General features: G+C 44.5%; 1 protein-coding gene across 5 annotated transcripts in view; it reads right to left on the reverse strand.

Annotated features, from left to right (window-relative positions):
• Positions 1–17192, reverse strand: part of VAMP4 (vesicle associated membrane protein 4) — a 31671-nt gene that overhangs the window by 9932 nt on the left and 4547 nt on the right. For 4 of the 5 annotated variants that reach the window (XM_035123264.2, XM_060276580.1, XM_060276579.1 and 1 more), the window contains 5 exons: positions 15665–15711; positions 15026–15076; positions 4360–4460; positions 2666–2745; positions 1224–1275 (listed from right to left, as the gene is read on the reverse strand). In XM_035123264.2, coding sequence (XP_034979155.1) covers positions 1224–1275; positions 2666–2745; positions 4360–4460; positions 15026–15076; positions 15665–15711 — 331 coding nt within the window. The other variant, XM_060276582.1, reaches the window with a different exon arrangement.

A 17192-nucleotide genomic window follows, 5' to 3' on the forward strand; every position in this document is an offset into this window, starting at 1 on the left:
CTGGTATCCAAAAGCACCAGCAACTTCCAGAAACATGGTGATTGCTTTTTTCACATTGTGCTGAGATGGAAAATAATGTCCTATCTTCAGGACTTGAACTTGGCTCTCATTCTTGAGATGATAAAATCAACTCATCCCTAATTGGAAAATGCATAGAGTCCCATGTCGAATTATGTATCAAGTCTTCCAGGTTTTGGATTCATAAACTACAGAAAGCCATCCTACCTAGTCTATCCATTCCTTTATCCTCCCACAGACAGGGACTTAGCTCCCAGTCTCCATCACATCCACAACACTTTCAAGTTTTCCTATAGGTGTGCATAAAATACAACACTCTTGTGACAAAGGAGTTCCTGTTTAAGTATCTCCAATTAAAATCAATCTTAGAAATGCTCAATTTTGGTTAAATTATATTGATTTCTTCTTAAAAGGGACCCATAAACATTAAAGTACACAATTTGTATGTAAAAGCTATTTCAATCCCACAATCCTCTAGTACTAGGGGCGCTCAAAAGTTAATGGCAATACTTTGGGGCAACTCCTAAGCTAGCAACTCAATCGTACATCAACCATTAGCCCAAGCAAGAAGACCTGAAGTAGTGTATGTGTCAGAGACCAGGCTAAGGAGTACTGCTCTGATGAGGAATGGTGAGAGCCTCTCCCACCCCCTGCTCCTGACCAGGATCCTAAAACTGCCCAGAAGAAGCAGTGGGGCAGTATAGATTTGGAACAGTGGTTTGCAGAGGGGCATAGTTCAGAAGACAAAAGTTGGGGCGAACGGGGGGGATGTGAACAGCAAAGTGAAGAAGAACGGGAAGAGGGAGCGCTAACAGACTCTCTCTTGCTGGAGACTGTCCAGCCTATCAATCCAAGGTCACATAGAGCAGAAAAGTTGGCTACACAAAAAGCACAGTAGTTGCGAGATCAGGTTTTAAGATGTGGAAATGTCTAGGGGGGAAGTGGATGGAAACCATAATTGGGAACACCTTCATTCAGAGAATGGCTGCTCTGTTCTTTTGCCGTGGTGATTAAAGACTCTTTAAATGGTACACGACTCTTTTCGCTCTGTGCTGCTTATCCTAGGCTGAAGGGGAGGAGGAAGCCAAGTCCCCGAAGCCTGCCAGTATGGTTTCTCTTAAAGCTGCAATTCAAGGGTGTCTATTTGTTCTACATCTTGCCACTTCACAGAATTATTACAACAAAGAACTTCAGAAAGCACTTACCAATAATCACTAGCAGGACGGCAACAGCAACCAAAGCCACAATTACCTTCATCTGCAGAAGGAAACACAAGCCAAGACAAGACATTACTTCCTTATTGCCTACAGAGACTTACAGTTTAAACCAAGTCATACTGACTCCTTTCTTCACAATAATAATGGTGAAAGCTCGCAGAATCAGTTGAACAACTCAAAATGCCTCCAGTCATGTCTTCCACCCACATTTTCAAAATAAGGGCATAATGTGGACACTGTAGCAGAGTGGGTAAAGAATTTGGAGGTCAGGTCTCCGCATTCAGCCATGAAGCTCATCAAACTTTTTTACTGGCGTAAAAACACCAGTCTTCAATGTGTGCACCCACACCCACACGTGTCTCCATTTATCTAATCTAGGCACGTCCAACTCCCAAGAGACCGATCTACTCCCAGTATAAAAAAACTGGCAGTGATCTACCCACTGTCATTGGAGGGACGAGGATCTTGTGTGGAAGGTGGTGGCTAACTGGGAGGGGGGATTTAAGTGGGGGGGGGGAGGGAAAGAAGGCAAAAGTTCTCTCTCTCGAGGAGCTAGTCGGCTTCTCTCTCCTCACACAAGCCAGCCCTTCCTCTCCACTCCCTCTCTCTCTCCCCCTAAAGCAGCTTTCTCCCCACCCCAAGCCAGCCCTTTCTCTCCTACTCACAAGCAAAGGGAGCCACACAGTTGGCATGGATCCCAATCACGCCTGCCCACCTTCTTTAGCCTCCACTCCCCCCCCCCCATTGTCAAAGCGGGCCGCGCAGCTGACACAGATCCCAATCGCACCTGCCCTCCCTCCTTCCCCCCCTGCTGCCATGAAGACCCAGCAGTGGAGAAACCCAGCGCCAGGGCCACCACTGCAGCAGTGAAGGCTGGGCCAAGCGGCAAGAGCAAGGAACGTCGCCCAGCCTGGCCTTCCTGGCAGGACCCAGTGCCGCCGCTGCAGCAATGAAGGCCGGGCTGGGCAGCAAGTGCAAGAAATGTCACCCGACCCTGCCTCCCTGGCGGCTACAGAGGGATCCAGTGCCGGGGCTGCCATTGCAGCAGTGAAGGCTGGGCCGGGTGACATTCCCTGTGCTTGCCACCTGGCCCAGCCTTCCCTGCAGCAGGGTGTGTGTGTGACATTCCTTGCCCACTTTATTTAATCCTGCGATCAACCAGGATCACCCTGGCGATCTACTGGTCAATCACGGTCGACTGGTTGAACATGTCTGATTAATCTGAGCCATCTGATTATTTTGGGAAAAGGATGGAAGAAAGAATTTGGCCTCTTGTGGCAAACTCAGCCCATTCTTAATTGCAAGTGTGGGGAAAATACTGCAATACTGTGTATACACTTCATGTTCACACATGTTAACTCTGCCCTTGTGACCTTAATAGGTCTGCTTTTTTAAAAAGTTAACAAATTAATTCCTCTCTGGGACCTCACCTTGCAGCCTCGCCACCACATTTGCCGCCGGAGCTGTTTGGATCGGCTGCTAAAAGCTGTTGCATTGTCAGATAAGCTCTCTGTGCCAGAAAGAGAACATTTATTTTTTATTATTCATCACATATATATCCCACCTTTTCCTCCAAGAAGCTCAGTGATTTCCCCCTCCTCAATCCCTTTGACAACCCTGTGAGGCAGGTTAGGCTGAGAGGCAGTGACTGGCGCAGGGTTACCCAGTGAGCTTTACGACCAAGTGGAGATTTGATCCCATCCGTCTCCCAGATCCTAGTCCAGCACTCTAACCACAACACGACACTGGATCCCTCATGAACTGAACCTGCTACAATACAAGTGAGAAAGCTTTCCAACCTAGCATGCATGTCTGTATTTATACATGCAAGCATATGCAAGAGGTAATGATCAGGTACCCTTGCAGAGGTACAGTGAATTCCATGTGATTTGTTTCTAAAAGAAGAACATTAGGAATGCAGCCAACAGGCTTCCTGTTTCTGGCAGTGAGAAATGGCTGACTCCCATACAATCGGACCTCAGCCATGCTGGTAATTCAGGGCTGATATGGGGGTAATTAACTCTGGCAGACTCCCCAGGGTGGGGGAGGACTGTCTTGTAGACCCACAGATTGTCCACTTGCATTGTGCAAGAGGCAGGACACTGGGTCCCAGAGCACGATACGGCTGGCACTCTCCGAAGCCACTCCCATAGCCGGGAATATCTGCTTTGATAAAATAATTTGATTTGGACAATAAGCAGACATAGTCTGGACTGAAGAAGACTGATAAAAAACCTACAGAATTGCACAGTCCCTGGTGTTTAAGGTCAGACTTCAAATAGATTCTCATCATGGTGTTTGGATTACGGAGGTTAATTGGTACGTTCTTTTTTTCTTACGAATTTTTTCTCCCAATGCATTCCTATGGGATTCGACTTACAAATGTGTGTTCAGAACGCATTAAATTCGTAAGTAAAGGTACCACTGTATGTTACAACTAAAAAGGACTATTGCATTAGTAAGTACGGTAAATATATATATATTGGGACTGTGTGTACATACGAAACTGAGTAAATTCAATACTAGGAACACAATTATGAAGACTAAGGAAAAGGGATGTACTTATTTTGTACAATTAATTCTTCTAAGATTGAATAGTTTAGAAATATTTTTGGTAAGGATGGATTCTATATGCAGGTCAGGAAGAATCTTTTAAATCTCTAGTTGCCAGAACATTTTAGGAGTCTGTTTCAGGTTTATATTCTAGGCAAGGGATGCCAACGTGGTGCCCACAGGCACAATGACACCCTTGATATCCTTCCCTGGCACCAACAAAGCACCTGAGTCACACACAAACTGTCATGAAGTGGCTGCTACCTTGAAGAGCAGATAGCAGGTCTCTCCCACTTCTTTTCAAGGGCCAGTTTGATTCTACTGGATCCAACATTTACTCAGATCGCTGGGGAAAGTGCAGCATGTGTGCATACTCTTTCTCTCTTCTCTCAAGAGGAATTGGTACCCACAGCACTCCCTCAAAAATCCAAAATGTTAGGCAACTCCTGGATTTAGGCAACTCCTGGATTCTCAGACTTTGCACAGAGCTCACAACACACTGGATTTAGTAATCTTGAGGACTCTCTTCTGAGGCTGCAAGAGAAAAAGAGACACAACTAACTATTCCTACCTGACTTATCCTGCAAGTCATCTAGTCGTTCTCCCCTTTCTATCACCTTGGTGATGTTTTCTTGCATGACATCAATAACTTCATCAACCTGGTTTTGGACACTGGAAAACAGAGCAGGGTGTGGGGAGGAAGAATCAGATTACCCAATGATCTGTCACGAGTGGTAGCAAATGCAGTTGATTATTGGGTTCAAATGCAAAGTAGCATATGTAAAGATTTTGAATGGGCTTTAAAAATTATGATTTTCTTAAGAATGAAGTGTTCATGTATAGTTTTCCAAATATTTTTTTCAAGAACTGGGTTGTCCAAGGCTACCCAGGAAGTAATGGCTAAGGCAAGACTTGAATTGACAGCAGCAGTCTTATGCATGCAAAACTGAGGATACATCTCATTTAATCAACTGTGAAACTTCTAAGCAAACATGAATAGAGTATACATCAGAACATTGGTCTCAAAACCAAAAGTACAGTACATTGGCTGTCATTTTTATGCCATATTTATATCCTCACAGACTTTATAACATGGCTTTGGGTCATGCTGCATTTTTTTAATTTAAGAGTTCCTGGAAGTTCTACTACACTGAAGAATTCCAGAAAAATTGCAACACAATTTTTAATGAAAACTTGAGAAAGTTGTGGCATCAAAGTCATTGAGTACACACTCTCTCCCCCCCCCTGCTTTGCATCCATACCTACCTAGTACAGGCAGCCTTCAAACAAAATGAGACACAGAATTGAGGGAAATGGATGTATTCCTACCAGTCACATTGTGTGTGTGTGTGTGTGTGTGTGTGTGTGTGTGTGTGTGTGTGTATGCCCCATTTACTACAGCAAAAGACCTCGTACGGTAGACAGTCTAAAACATTTTTTAAATACCAATAAAAAAGGAAACTAGCAAACAAGTTATTAAGACATTTAAAATTGATAATGAAAGCAGTAATGTTCAAAATGCTTTACTTGCTAAAATTACATGCCTGGGTAGGCTTTGCTGGAACAAAAACATTTTTAGCAGGTGTCAAAAACAAGTCAAGGAGAAAGGAGAGTAACCAGGAGGTAAAGTCTTTTGAAGGAAAGAAACAGGTAAAGGGAGGAAAGTGACCAGGGAGAGAAGGGAAGAGAAGGGGCAGAATGTGTATCTTGCAGTTCCCAATTTCCTTCTTTGTTTCAGATAAGGGAAGGAGGGTCTTTGTTTTGTTTCCCACTCTCTCAGAAAGCTTGGGGCCCTGACTTCGAATCTAAACTTCAATTCATGGCTTGTTCTAATCCTGGATACCCCACACAGTACCAGATTTTTCTCCAAGACAAACAGCTCTTTAATAACAGTAGCCTTTTAAAGAGAAGCCAAAGCAATATCAAGTTTTCAGCAAATTACATACTGAAGGTTTAGCTTGAAAAAGGAAGGGAACGGAAATTTCTATGATTATTTTTTTTGAGTGGGTGTTGTTTTTGTTATTTGCCCTAAGCCAGGGACTGGCTGTGCAATCTAAATAACATGAAGTTAACAGTAATGAGCATATAACTCCCAAAAAGTGTTCTGTCAAACATTCAGCCATACTGAATACTGACCTACTTTACAGGGCTGTTGTAAAGATTATAGGTTTTGAACCTACTTGCATCCTCAAATTCCCATCCGCCCCAGCCAGTGTGGCTAGAGGTCAGAGACAAGGGGGTCCTGCAGACCGACAGCACCTGGAGGGCCACAGGTTCCCAATTCCTGCAATACTGAAATGCTAGTTGTATTCTTCTGTGTCCTATTAAATGATGACCTAGTTTTCCTCATAGAGACGATCATCCAGATTCACTTCAGACTGCAGGTGGAAGCTCACATGATAGAATGTTCCTCCTTAAAAAAAACAACACCCAACAACCTGGGCATGCCTAGCTTAGCCTTAATATGTTAAGTTTTTTATCAGCAGGGGTTTTAAAAAACATTTTTAAGATAGCAGTTTAGCATAGTTTATCACTCTTGTGGTAACTAGGCCAAAATGTGCCACTGTTTAGGGTTGCAGCATTCCAAGTGACTTCATTTCAATGGAAGCCAAATTGCAAAGCCATTTATCCTCTCACCCCCAGCAGCGATTAGACCAAACAAAGGAAATGGATGTACACCCTATTAATTAGGATTACAATTAATCTACAGTGCCCCAATTACACTAAAGTTGTTATGATGGGCTGTCAAGCCTTAAATTAGAAGATTGGGGAAAGAGCCTGAGAGGTTGCAGGGCAGTGGGAGGAGAAATACTGAAGTAGAGAGGACAGGTCTGGGGCAGTCTCAGCTTTGATCCTTGTCCACATGGGAGCACATGTGAAGAAGTCATTTCCTTTGCCTTGTCCGAGGACTTCTGTGGGCATGGGGCAAAGAAGTTATTGTGGTTTTGCAGTCTTGATATGATGGACAATCCTCACTTCCTGTTCTTGTTACACTTGTAGCCACTCTTCCTCTAAAGTCACGTTTCCGAACCTTTTTCTGACCTTGTTTCTTTCCTGTGCCCACCCCATGGATATAGCCAAGGGGGGTGGACAGGGCAGAGGGGCAGCTACCCCCCAGATAAATGAAAATCAATCCAAATCTCAGGCTCTCTCCCCCCCAACAAAAGTCTGCCCCCTAACAAAAATCCTGGCTGTGCCCACCCACCCCCACATCATAACTTTAGAAAGGCACCTATTTAAATGCTTGTTTTAAAAATAGAACATGTTTTATTTATAATTTTTATAATTCATACAAAATGCAATTACATAAAAGGATAGGAACATACAGTAATGGAATATTGTTAAAGCTGAAAAACAGAATCAGAGCTGAAATGGACCCCAAAGGTTCTCTTTCTAGCGCAATTCCCTGCAATGTAGGAAATAACAGCCATGACAAAACAACAGCAAGTGACTGTATGACAGTTAAGAGGAAGAAATAATCACAGAAATGACACAACAACGCAAACTAGTACAGTCAAGGACCACTCACAGAACCGTCCCGCCAAACATACATCACAAGACAGCAAAACAACCTCAACCAAAATCACATAACATAGATTGACAATCCCGCAACAACAACCACAGCTAAATGAAGCATCCGGAAATCACATTGAACCAATGGACTCCCCCCCCTTTTCCTCTGCCCCCATGCCATTAATATTGCCAGCACCACCACTGTCCTCCCCTGCCTCACCCCTCCATAGAGATCCCCCACTCCCATCCCCACTCGAATACCAACCTAGGCAACACGAAATCACACTCCCCACCCACCCCACCCACCCACACTCTCAGCTCCCCAACTCCAAGGACTCTACCCATAACACAATAATCTTTATTGTGGTCCAGAATAAAATACAGATTCATACAGACAAACCTCCAGGGGAGGGAGACTGAGGCGTTATTTGTTTAGTCATGGGTATGTTGATCTTTGATTCGTATGACTACTGAAAGAAACTTTGCCACGACCACTGTGATATCACTGGACTTTTCATCCAGAAGATACACACAAATAAAATAAGCAGGTAAAGGAAAAGGAAGAAATAAACCCATACCAACTAAAACAATGACAAACTTAGTTGCTCTCTAAGGTGCTACTGGAAGGAATTTTTTTATTTTGTTTTGAGGATAAAATCTGTCACACAACCAGCACAATGGTGGTGCCAGAGCGTGCCAATGCCCATATCCCATCCCCAATAAACCAATAATGTTGTAATAACACTGACAACACTACTTATAAACCTTATACCCAACACAGGCATCACAAAGGTGTTTAACACCATCTCATTGATCACTGCCTATCCGAAATGACATGGAGCACAGCCTGTTCCCAAATAAGGTCCTCCATGCCAGCTGAGACCCAGGACCAACTGGCTGAACGCCAGATGATCCTGGATACCCCAAATAAACACCGACCTATATAACTACATATATGCTACTTTCTGTAATCCACTCCCCACTCTTTAACCCAAATCTAATTCTAAACCCCCTCTTCCCCTACCCATCACACGTTATGTCAGTGCAACTGAATAGGTTTGATAGACAACATAAGGTGAGAGGCTCAGGACAACCCAGACAGGTTGGCAGGGAATGATCCTATAAAGCAGATAAGCAGAATGGCTATCTTAAAAGCATTTACACTAAATGTGAGAGATTGGGAAACCCCATCAAAAGAAAACGCATCACCTCATATGTAAACACCATGAAACCACACATTGCTTTCCTACAAGAAATGCACAATCCACCCAAGAGAGGCAAACTCCTGAGCAAACCCCACTTCAGTCAACAATGGGTTATAGAATCATAGAATCATAGATCTGAGCCAGATCAGGGTTGGATCTGGCTCAGAAAGGCCTGCGGATTTAGTAGAGACCTGAACTTCAAAGCCACAACAGTGCTAAAGAGGCAGATTAATTTCCACTGAAAGGCAAAACTAAACAGACTATTGGCTCCATATATAGCCCAAACTCGAAACAACTAGAGTTCATCAAGAAAACACTAAACTAGTTCCTCTCCTTCTCCGAAGGGGAAGCAATTCTTGGAAGTGACTTCAACCTAAATATGAGAGACATCCACCCTACAACCCTATGGGCATCCTTCCACTGAAGGAAACCCCAAATAATTAAGAATGCTTACAAATTGCTTAAAATGTTTATATATAAAAAGAGGTCCCTATGACATATGGAGCAAAGAAAACCTGAGGGACACCAGCCACACATTCCAGTCTGGGTGCTATGGCACAGTGTCCAGATGTTGTAAATTTACAACACAGACTAGATAGCATTCTGCTCACACAAGGTCTGATACCTTTGGTTGAATCAACAAACATAGGTAGCATTAAAATCGCAGACCACACCCCAGTAGAAGAGAAAAAACATGAACTACCCCCTCATGATCCTTCAGTCCCATCCTAAGCACAAATAAAATAATTAGAGTGTCTCACAAAGACTCTCCAAAACACTGCAAAGAAAATGATGTAGACAATACAGTGGTACCTTGGTTTACAACCATAATCCATTCCAGAGGTCTGTTTGTAAACCAAAACAGGTTGTAACCCAAGGTGCGCTTTTGCCAATGGGGCCTCCAAAAAAAAATTGTAATAAAAAAGGGTTGTAAACCCAAAAAAGTTTGCAAACCGGCACATGCACTTCCAGGTTTGACGTGTTTGTAATCCGAAATGTATGCAAAACAGGCTGTTTGTAAACCAAGGTACCACTGTACAAAAAAAACCCTCCTTTGGGACACAATGAAAGCGGTCACCAGAGGAGCTTGCATAAAAGAGAAAGCATCCCTTAAAAAATAAACCTCCTCAAAAATTAGCAAAATAGAACAAGACATCACGGCACTCTTATCACACTACAAACAAACAGGAGCTGAAAAACTCCTTAAACTTATAGAACAAAAAAGGAAGGAACTAGACTCACTAGAAATCAACAAACAATGGTCAACATTCTATACTCAAAACAACACTTCTACAAGTATGGGGGGGGGGGAATCACTCAAAACAAGAATAAACTTCTTCACCAAAATAGACGGCAACATAACAATCTTCCCCAAAGAAATAACCTCAGAATTTGTCGAATTTTACACTGACCTATACACCTTCTGCAGCCCATCCGAACAGGAAATCAGAAAATTTCTAGCTGGACTGACCTTTCCAAGCTAAACTGATGAGGAACAGGAATTCCTGGATAGTTCTATTACCCTGGAGGAAATAGATACGGTCCCCAAAAACCTGAAACCACTCAAAGCCCAGACAGCTTTACAGCAGAATTCTATAAGAAATTCAAGGAACCCCTGATGATGCCTATTTATTTTATTTTATTTTATTTTTATTTATTTTATTTTATTTTATTTTATTTTATGATGATGCCATCATCATAAAAGGGGGCCCCATGCCCCATTTCTAAAACTTGGACCTCCTCCTAGATAGTATCTACAGTGGTACCTCAGTGTAAGAACAGACCTGTTTAAGAACAATTTAGTTTGCGAACTCTGCAAAACCGGAAAGAGTGTCCCAGTTTGAGAATTTTACCTCGGTCTAAGAACGGAATCCAAATGGTAGAAGGGCACCGGTGGCGGGAAGCCTCATTAGCGCCTCGATTTAAGAATGGTTAAGAATGGTTTTGGTTTAAGAACTTCAAGGACTTAAGGACTTCAAGAATGGATTAAGTCCGTATACTGAGGTACCACTGTATTCCCAAACCACTCAAAGAAAGCAAGTGGCCCTGGCTGCCTACCTAAATAAAACACTATAGTCCCACACACCCTTACCTGGGAGTAAGGCACACTGAACTCAGTCCTGCTTTCTTCTGAGTAAACAGTTATTTACTAGATGCAAGTCAGCAGCACCAGATGGCTCTGCCTGGCCCAGCACTGGTGGCAGCAACAAGCAGCTCCAGCTCACTCAGCCCTACCCATTGCCACCCCACCATCGCACTTACCTGACCTGGGGGTTCCGGGTAGCGGGCTCTACTGATCAAAGCAGGAGCTTTAACAAACCCTCTCCCATTGGAAACAAACCAGGTCTGCTCCAAGAAAACGCCCGTGGCAAAAAGGAGTGATTGGCCAAGCGGATAGCCAGCCATCAGGATTTTTTAAAAATGCTTTTCTTTCTTCACTTCTCACTTCCCTCCAATTTACGCATTTTGGAATATCCTGGGGGGGAGAGGCAAGGGGCCATATGGCCCCTGGTTGGGGAACATTGCTCTAAAGCAGGCATAGGCAAACTCGGCCCTCCAGATGTTTTGGGACTACAACTCCCATCATCCTTGACCACTGGTCCTGTTAGCTAGGGGTGATGGGAGTTGCAGCCCCAAAACACCTGGAGGGCCCAGTTTGCCTATGCCTACTCTAAAGGACACAGATGGGATAATGTTTGGTTCCTGGATGGTCTCCACGACTATATTTATACACACACTTTTGTCAGTACTGTCTAAACACAGTTTTAGATCACATCATTAAAAAAAAACCATTAAAAATTACTTTGCTCTCCTAACAGAAGTGTGTTTAGGGGTAGTCATAACTGGTTTCTGTTCCATTTTACTCATGGCTCTGTTGTCTGCCAGTTTTCTAAGTTAATTTCACACAGGAATGCAAGTAAAACAAAACAAAAGAATCTTATTACTGTTCACCTCGCCCGGACAACCTCCCCTTGACAGCCTTGTCTCCAAAGTGTTGGTTTTAGTAAAAACAAGTCTCAAACAAGCAATACCGACAAGCAAGGTCACTGGCCTCTTAATCAAATGTAATAACCGTTTGTGTACTTGAGGTGCTGCCCTTCTGATAATACAGCAATATTTCCTCCTCTTCACAGGAACACTCAGGAAAAATCTTCCTACCAGGCTGACTACAGTGTTTCCCATGTAAAGGAAAGCTCAAGCCACCCCGATCCATGCAACCTGCACCCCATTTGCTACACTACAGCATAAGTGTGCAGGAGACGTTATTGCTTCATTAATCCATCTCACTCCAACAAGTCTACCCTAGAATACTCAACTCTGGATTGCACTGCTACCTCATTAGATGGCTGTTAGAAACAGAATGGTCAACAAAATGCACTCAGTTTGAAGGACGTAAGAACTACACTTTTCAAGGAACAGTAGTCAGGGTATCAGTTGTGGCAAACTTCACAGCCCAACAGATTTCAAGCCTAGAATTTGCAGACGTAAAAGCTGCTTGCCTCTGTGCCCCAGAGAAAAGGAGCATGATGACATGGTTATCAAGTAGCCGCAAGACCCCAGACCTAAATACAGAGCTAACAGAGCCTCAGGAAGTGAGCAATTTCCTCACTGGCTGCCCTGACTTAGCAGACAATTCCAAGAAAGAATTTAAAGGCATACCAAAAGTCAAGCTGGAAAGAAATGCTGTCCTCAACTTTAAGCTCTCCAAACATTCCAATTACAGACTTTCAAAAACTGTTCTATAGTTTCTTTCCAACTTTCTATCATCTGCCATTTTATATTGGTATTTCAATCCAGGGTGGATCACTTTACTGAGTCTGCAAGGAATAAACTCATACACAGCTTCCCCCAGTAAATAGCCAGCCTCTATTCATCAGTTCTAGAGACTACAATAATAATCTCTATCCTTCCCCATAAATGAGCACTGATTTTGAGTTCTTTTAAATTTAAATGTTGTATTTAATCTTATTCTTAAGCTGTATTTTAATCAGTTGTTTTATATCTAGTGTTAGCCGCCCTGAGCCCGGCCTTGGCTGGGGGAGGGTGGGGTATAAATAAAATTTATTATTATTATTATTAAAGGCTTTTTATAGTCCAAGACCCCTTTCATGGACTTGCAAGAATATCAAACCTATCCATTCTGAAGGAAATCAGCCCTGAGTGCTCACTGGAAGGACAGATCCTGAAGCTGAGGCTCCAATACTTTGACCACCTCATGAGAAGAGAAGACTCCCTGGAAAAGACCCTGATGTTGGGAAAGATGGAGGGCACTAGGAGTAGGGGACGACAGAGGATGAGACACTGTTTTCGAAGCTACGAACATGCTTTTGAACAACAGAAGATGAACTTTAGAGCTTCAGTACATATTCACATACACCAAGACACACACATGGCTTTTCTTTTGGTGATATCTATATATATATATAAATGTAAAAATCATGAAAGTGCGGGCTCCACTTTTCTCCGTAACCGCTTGACCGATCGTCCTGAAATTTCGACACAACGATCCAGGCCACTCCCCGAGTGTTGTTAGAAAAAAAAACCCACACACCTCACACCTCCGCAGGTAAAAACCTGTTTTTCAACAAAGTAAAACAGCGCCCTCAAGTGGATTTCCTCCCACAGTACACCCCCTCCTTTCCTGTGAAATCTACACCACACCCACAAACCAAATAATGACATCATCAACCAAGCAACTGAAACCACCAAGGCGGCCATTACCAGAACCCTAGGCCCTGCCAGGCTGCTAGGCCCCCACTAGGCCCGGGGGGGAGGGCGAGCGCCCGGATCACAGGCCGCAGCACGGCCTTTGTTGTATGTAGGCCCCTGCCAGGCTGCCAGGCCCCCACTAGGCCCGGGGTGGGGGGAGAGAGGGAGCGCCCGGATTGCAGGCCGCAGCACAGCCTTTGTTTTATGTAGGCCCCTGCCAGGCCCCCACAAGGCCCGGGGGGGGGGGAGAGGGCAAGCGCATGGATCGCAGGCCGCAGCACAGCCTTTGTTTTATGTAGCCCCCTGCCAGGCCCCCACTAGGCCCGGGGGGGAAGGGTGAGCGCCCGGGTCGCAGGCCGCAGCACGGCATTTGTTTTATGTAGGTGCCTGCCAGGCCGCCAGGCCCCCACTAGGCCGGGGGGGGGGAAGAGGGCAGGCGCATGGATCGCAGGCCAGTTTAAGTCCTCGGATATTTGCAGTGGCCAATCCCCCCCCTTTACAATCTCCTACCTTCCCTTTGCCACTTCCTGGGTTTTTTATGGAACCGAACAGCTCGGGTGCTTCGGACCTCGCCTTCTGTTTCTACGGGGCTGTGGGTCTTCGCTATTTGATTCCTCCCCCCCGGTCGGGATTGTTAAAGTAGTTCTCTAGGTTCTCTGGGTCACCTACTCCAAAATTAGAAAATCCAAACAAAACACACACACACAAAACCAAAACACACAACAACGCCCAAATCATACAATACCCACCAAAATAAATGACAACCCCAAAAATAAAATTAAACAATAATAACTTCTGCTTCTCATGTTCTTATTTCAAAAAATTAAAATCTAAATATATAAAAAATGTTCACGATGCGTGCGCAGAGGCCAATGTATGGCGATACAGGGGGGAGGGGACAACACTCCCTGGGGAGAACAGAGGGAAGGGTGTCCTACCGAAACACAGGGATGAGCCAGGGGGTTGGAGGGAGGAGGGGTGGGATACGTCATGGATCGGGACAGGGTGGGGGGAAATCACAGGGATGACCCACAGCAACGCGTGGTCGGGCCAGCTAGTATGTAATAAATGATGAAATAAAAGAAAGAATTGCACATGGTGCAGTGAAATTTCAGAGAGATGGACACAAAACAGACAAGTGCACAGGCTTGCCCATCCTAATAAAATCATAGGATACAAGTTTCCAACCCACAGTCAATTGCTATGATGTGCTGCCTCCAAAGTTCTTGTCCTGAAAGCCAACACTAATAAACTGAGGTGATTCATTTCTTTAGGATTAATGCTTCTGTACTGGAATGTGGGGTATATGCAGGATCACCATGGGTTTTAAGCAAGTAAATTGAACTGAACTGGTATCTGAGTGAAGAAGGGGGTTGCCTCCTCCTCCTCCAGGGAACAATTGGATAAGGATGTCAAAGCTAGAGCTTAAGCCTCTTAGCACAAATTGCTCCTGGAAGGTGTCCAGGTTTTGTCTTCTTTCCTATTGTTTTGGTACATTTGGTGATTGCTAGCCAAGTTTTAATTGCTTCCAATTTGCTCAGTGGCTTTGAACCTATTTCTGCTCTCCAGGAGGTCTTGCAAATCTCTAGGCAGTCAACATGGTGGAAGATGGATTATTTAGCCCAAGGTACAGAAAAATAAAAACATAGCAATGATGTTTACTGGGCTATGGCAAAAGGTCTTAGTGCCTTGGAAACTACTACTAGATTCAACACAAATGCTGCAATAACCTTATCTAAGACTGTGGCAATTTTATATGAAAAAGAAACACAAGCCAAGACCCATTTTCAAATGCCACAACATACTTACTGCCTGATCTTGTCATTCTTGGGTCCAAACCTTGGACCTGATGGCCCTCTCCTGGAAAGACATAACACAAGCTTATTAACAGATCAAACCTGAGGACACAGTTGCTATTCATCTACTTGAGTGAATGAGCGGTGTCACATGGCTGATTAACAGGAAGATATTTGAAGGCTGAAAGTATTACACCAGGCATAGGCAAACTCGGCCCTCCAGATGTTTTGGGACTACAACTCCCATCATTCCTAGCTAACAGGACCAGTGGTCAGGGATGATAGGAGTTGTAGTCCCAAAACATCTGGAGGGCCAAGTTTGCTTATGCCTGTTACACAATACATTGATGGCAAAAGTACTTCAAGACTAGTACAGCCTCCAACGCTGAAGGAAGGGGCTGGCAAGGCAAGTCCTCAATCTTACACTGCAAAGTTCACAGCAGGTGCTGTTGGCAAGGGTTCCAGTGAATCTTGCAATACTTCACCTTGCTTTGAAGATGAACACCTGATGCTGTATCACGTTACATTGGCAAGGGCAGTGCTATACACAACAGAGCTGGGGCCCCATACTGGAGAAGGGAAGAGCAAGCATTAAGAGATCCTCCCCCAAAGGTTGTTCAGGTATCCCTGCTTCAATCTTAGAGATACTTACAAGAAAAAGTCCTCCTCTTCATCTGAATCTTCCTCTAGGAGGTTCCTCTGCAAACGTAAAAGATAGATAAGCTCAACAAGAAATACATGTCTTTCTTGTCCACTTTCAAAGCTAGAAGGCGGCCAGGTCTTTCTTGAGATGCATCTTCTTAGCTGCAATCAGCACATCAGTTCTGCTTTAAGTTCTCTGGAGTCCAAATTAAAAGAAAATTTAACTACAAATCCATGATTCATAAAGGAAACGAGCCCTTCTGAAAAATGGAAGATTGCTCAGCATTCATACACCTCAATGAAGTACCTCAGAGAAACCCACGTTCCCCTATTCAGTGCAAGGAGGGATCAGCATTCTTATGTCCTCACCCCCTAAAAAGACAAAATTGTGCTCAATATAGCAACGAAGTCAACCTCCTAAAACTGAGCCTTCTTTGCAGTGTTCTATCTCACACTTGGGAATATAGTCCTGGAACATCCATTACCTAATTATGTATAGGAATATTTATAGGCTTGGGAACATCAGTTTCATCTTAATATGACCTTGACTCAAAAACACGGGAAAGGAGGACACAAACAGGCACCGAGACCCTTCTCAGGGCTAGTTCAAGTATTTCCTTATCCACTTCTCAGTATCATTCTAAATACAGAGCCATGTGTAAAATGCTTGCCTTAAACTTTCCAGAGGTTGGCAGCAGAAACCTACCTTGGGAATCATGAAGACAAGAGAGAATCAATTTGATCTGGAAAACCAAGGGAGTATATCTAAAAGGGGCACTGCCACAAAAAGTCCTATCACACATACAACTTTCCATAGGCTTGAAACCACAGAGAAGTGAGACTCAGGGCTGAATCCTATCCCCTATGCTGTTGAACATCTACATGAAACCACTGGGTGGAGTTATTCGGAGAATTGGAGTACGTTGTCAGCAAAATGCTGATGACACTCAGCTCTACTTCTCCTTTACATCTGCAGGTGAGGCAGTGGAAATGCTGGACCGCTGTCTTGCCTTGATAATGGACTGGATGAGAGCCAACAAACTTAAACTCAATCAGATGAGACTGAGGCACTGTTAGTGGGTGGTTCCCTAGACCGGATGGGCTGGAAGGCTGCCTGTTCTTGATGGAGTTACACTTCCTCTGAAGGAGCAGGTTTGTAGCTTGGGGGCAGGGGCGTCGCAATGGGGGGGGGCGATGGGGGCAATCTGCCCTGGGTTCCACTCTGGGAGGGGGTGCCACTTGGCACCCCTACCTCGACTCCCAAGCCGAGCCTCCAGCCTCCCGGTAAAAAGTCCGTTCAGCGCACCGCCAAGCAAACTTTTTACCGGGAGGCTGGAGGCTCGGCTTGAGAGTCACGAGGGTGGGGGTGCCAAGTGGAACACCCCGCCGAGCGGGCTTTCTACTTGGAGCTGGGGCGCGTGGCTTTGGAGTCGCCGGGGAGGTGGCGATACCCCGCTACGTAACGCACATACACAGCGCGATGCTGCGCATGCGTCGGTACGTGGCGGGGTATCACTGCCCCCTGCGCCTCCAAAGCC

The sequence above is a fragment of the Zootoca vivipara genome, chromosome 7, assembly GCF_963506605.1.
Source record: "Zootoca vivipara chromosome 7, rZooViv1.1, whole genome shotgun sequence".
Taxonomy (NCBI): domain Eukaryota; kingdom Metazoa; phylum Chordata; class Lepidosauria; order Squamata; family Lacertidae; genus Zootoca; species Zootoca vivipara.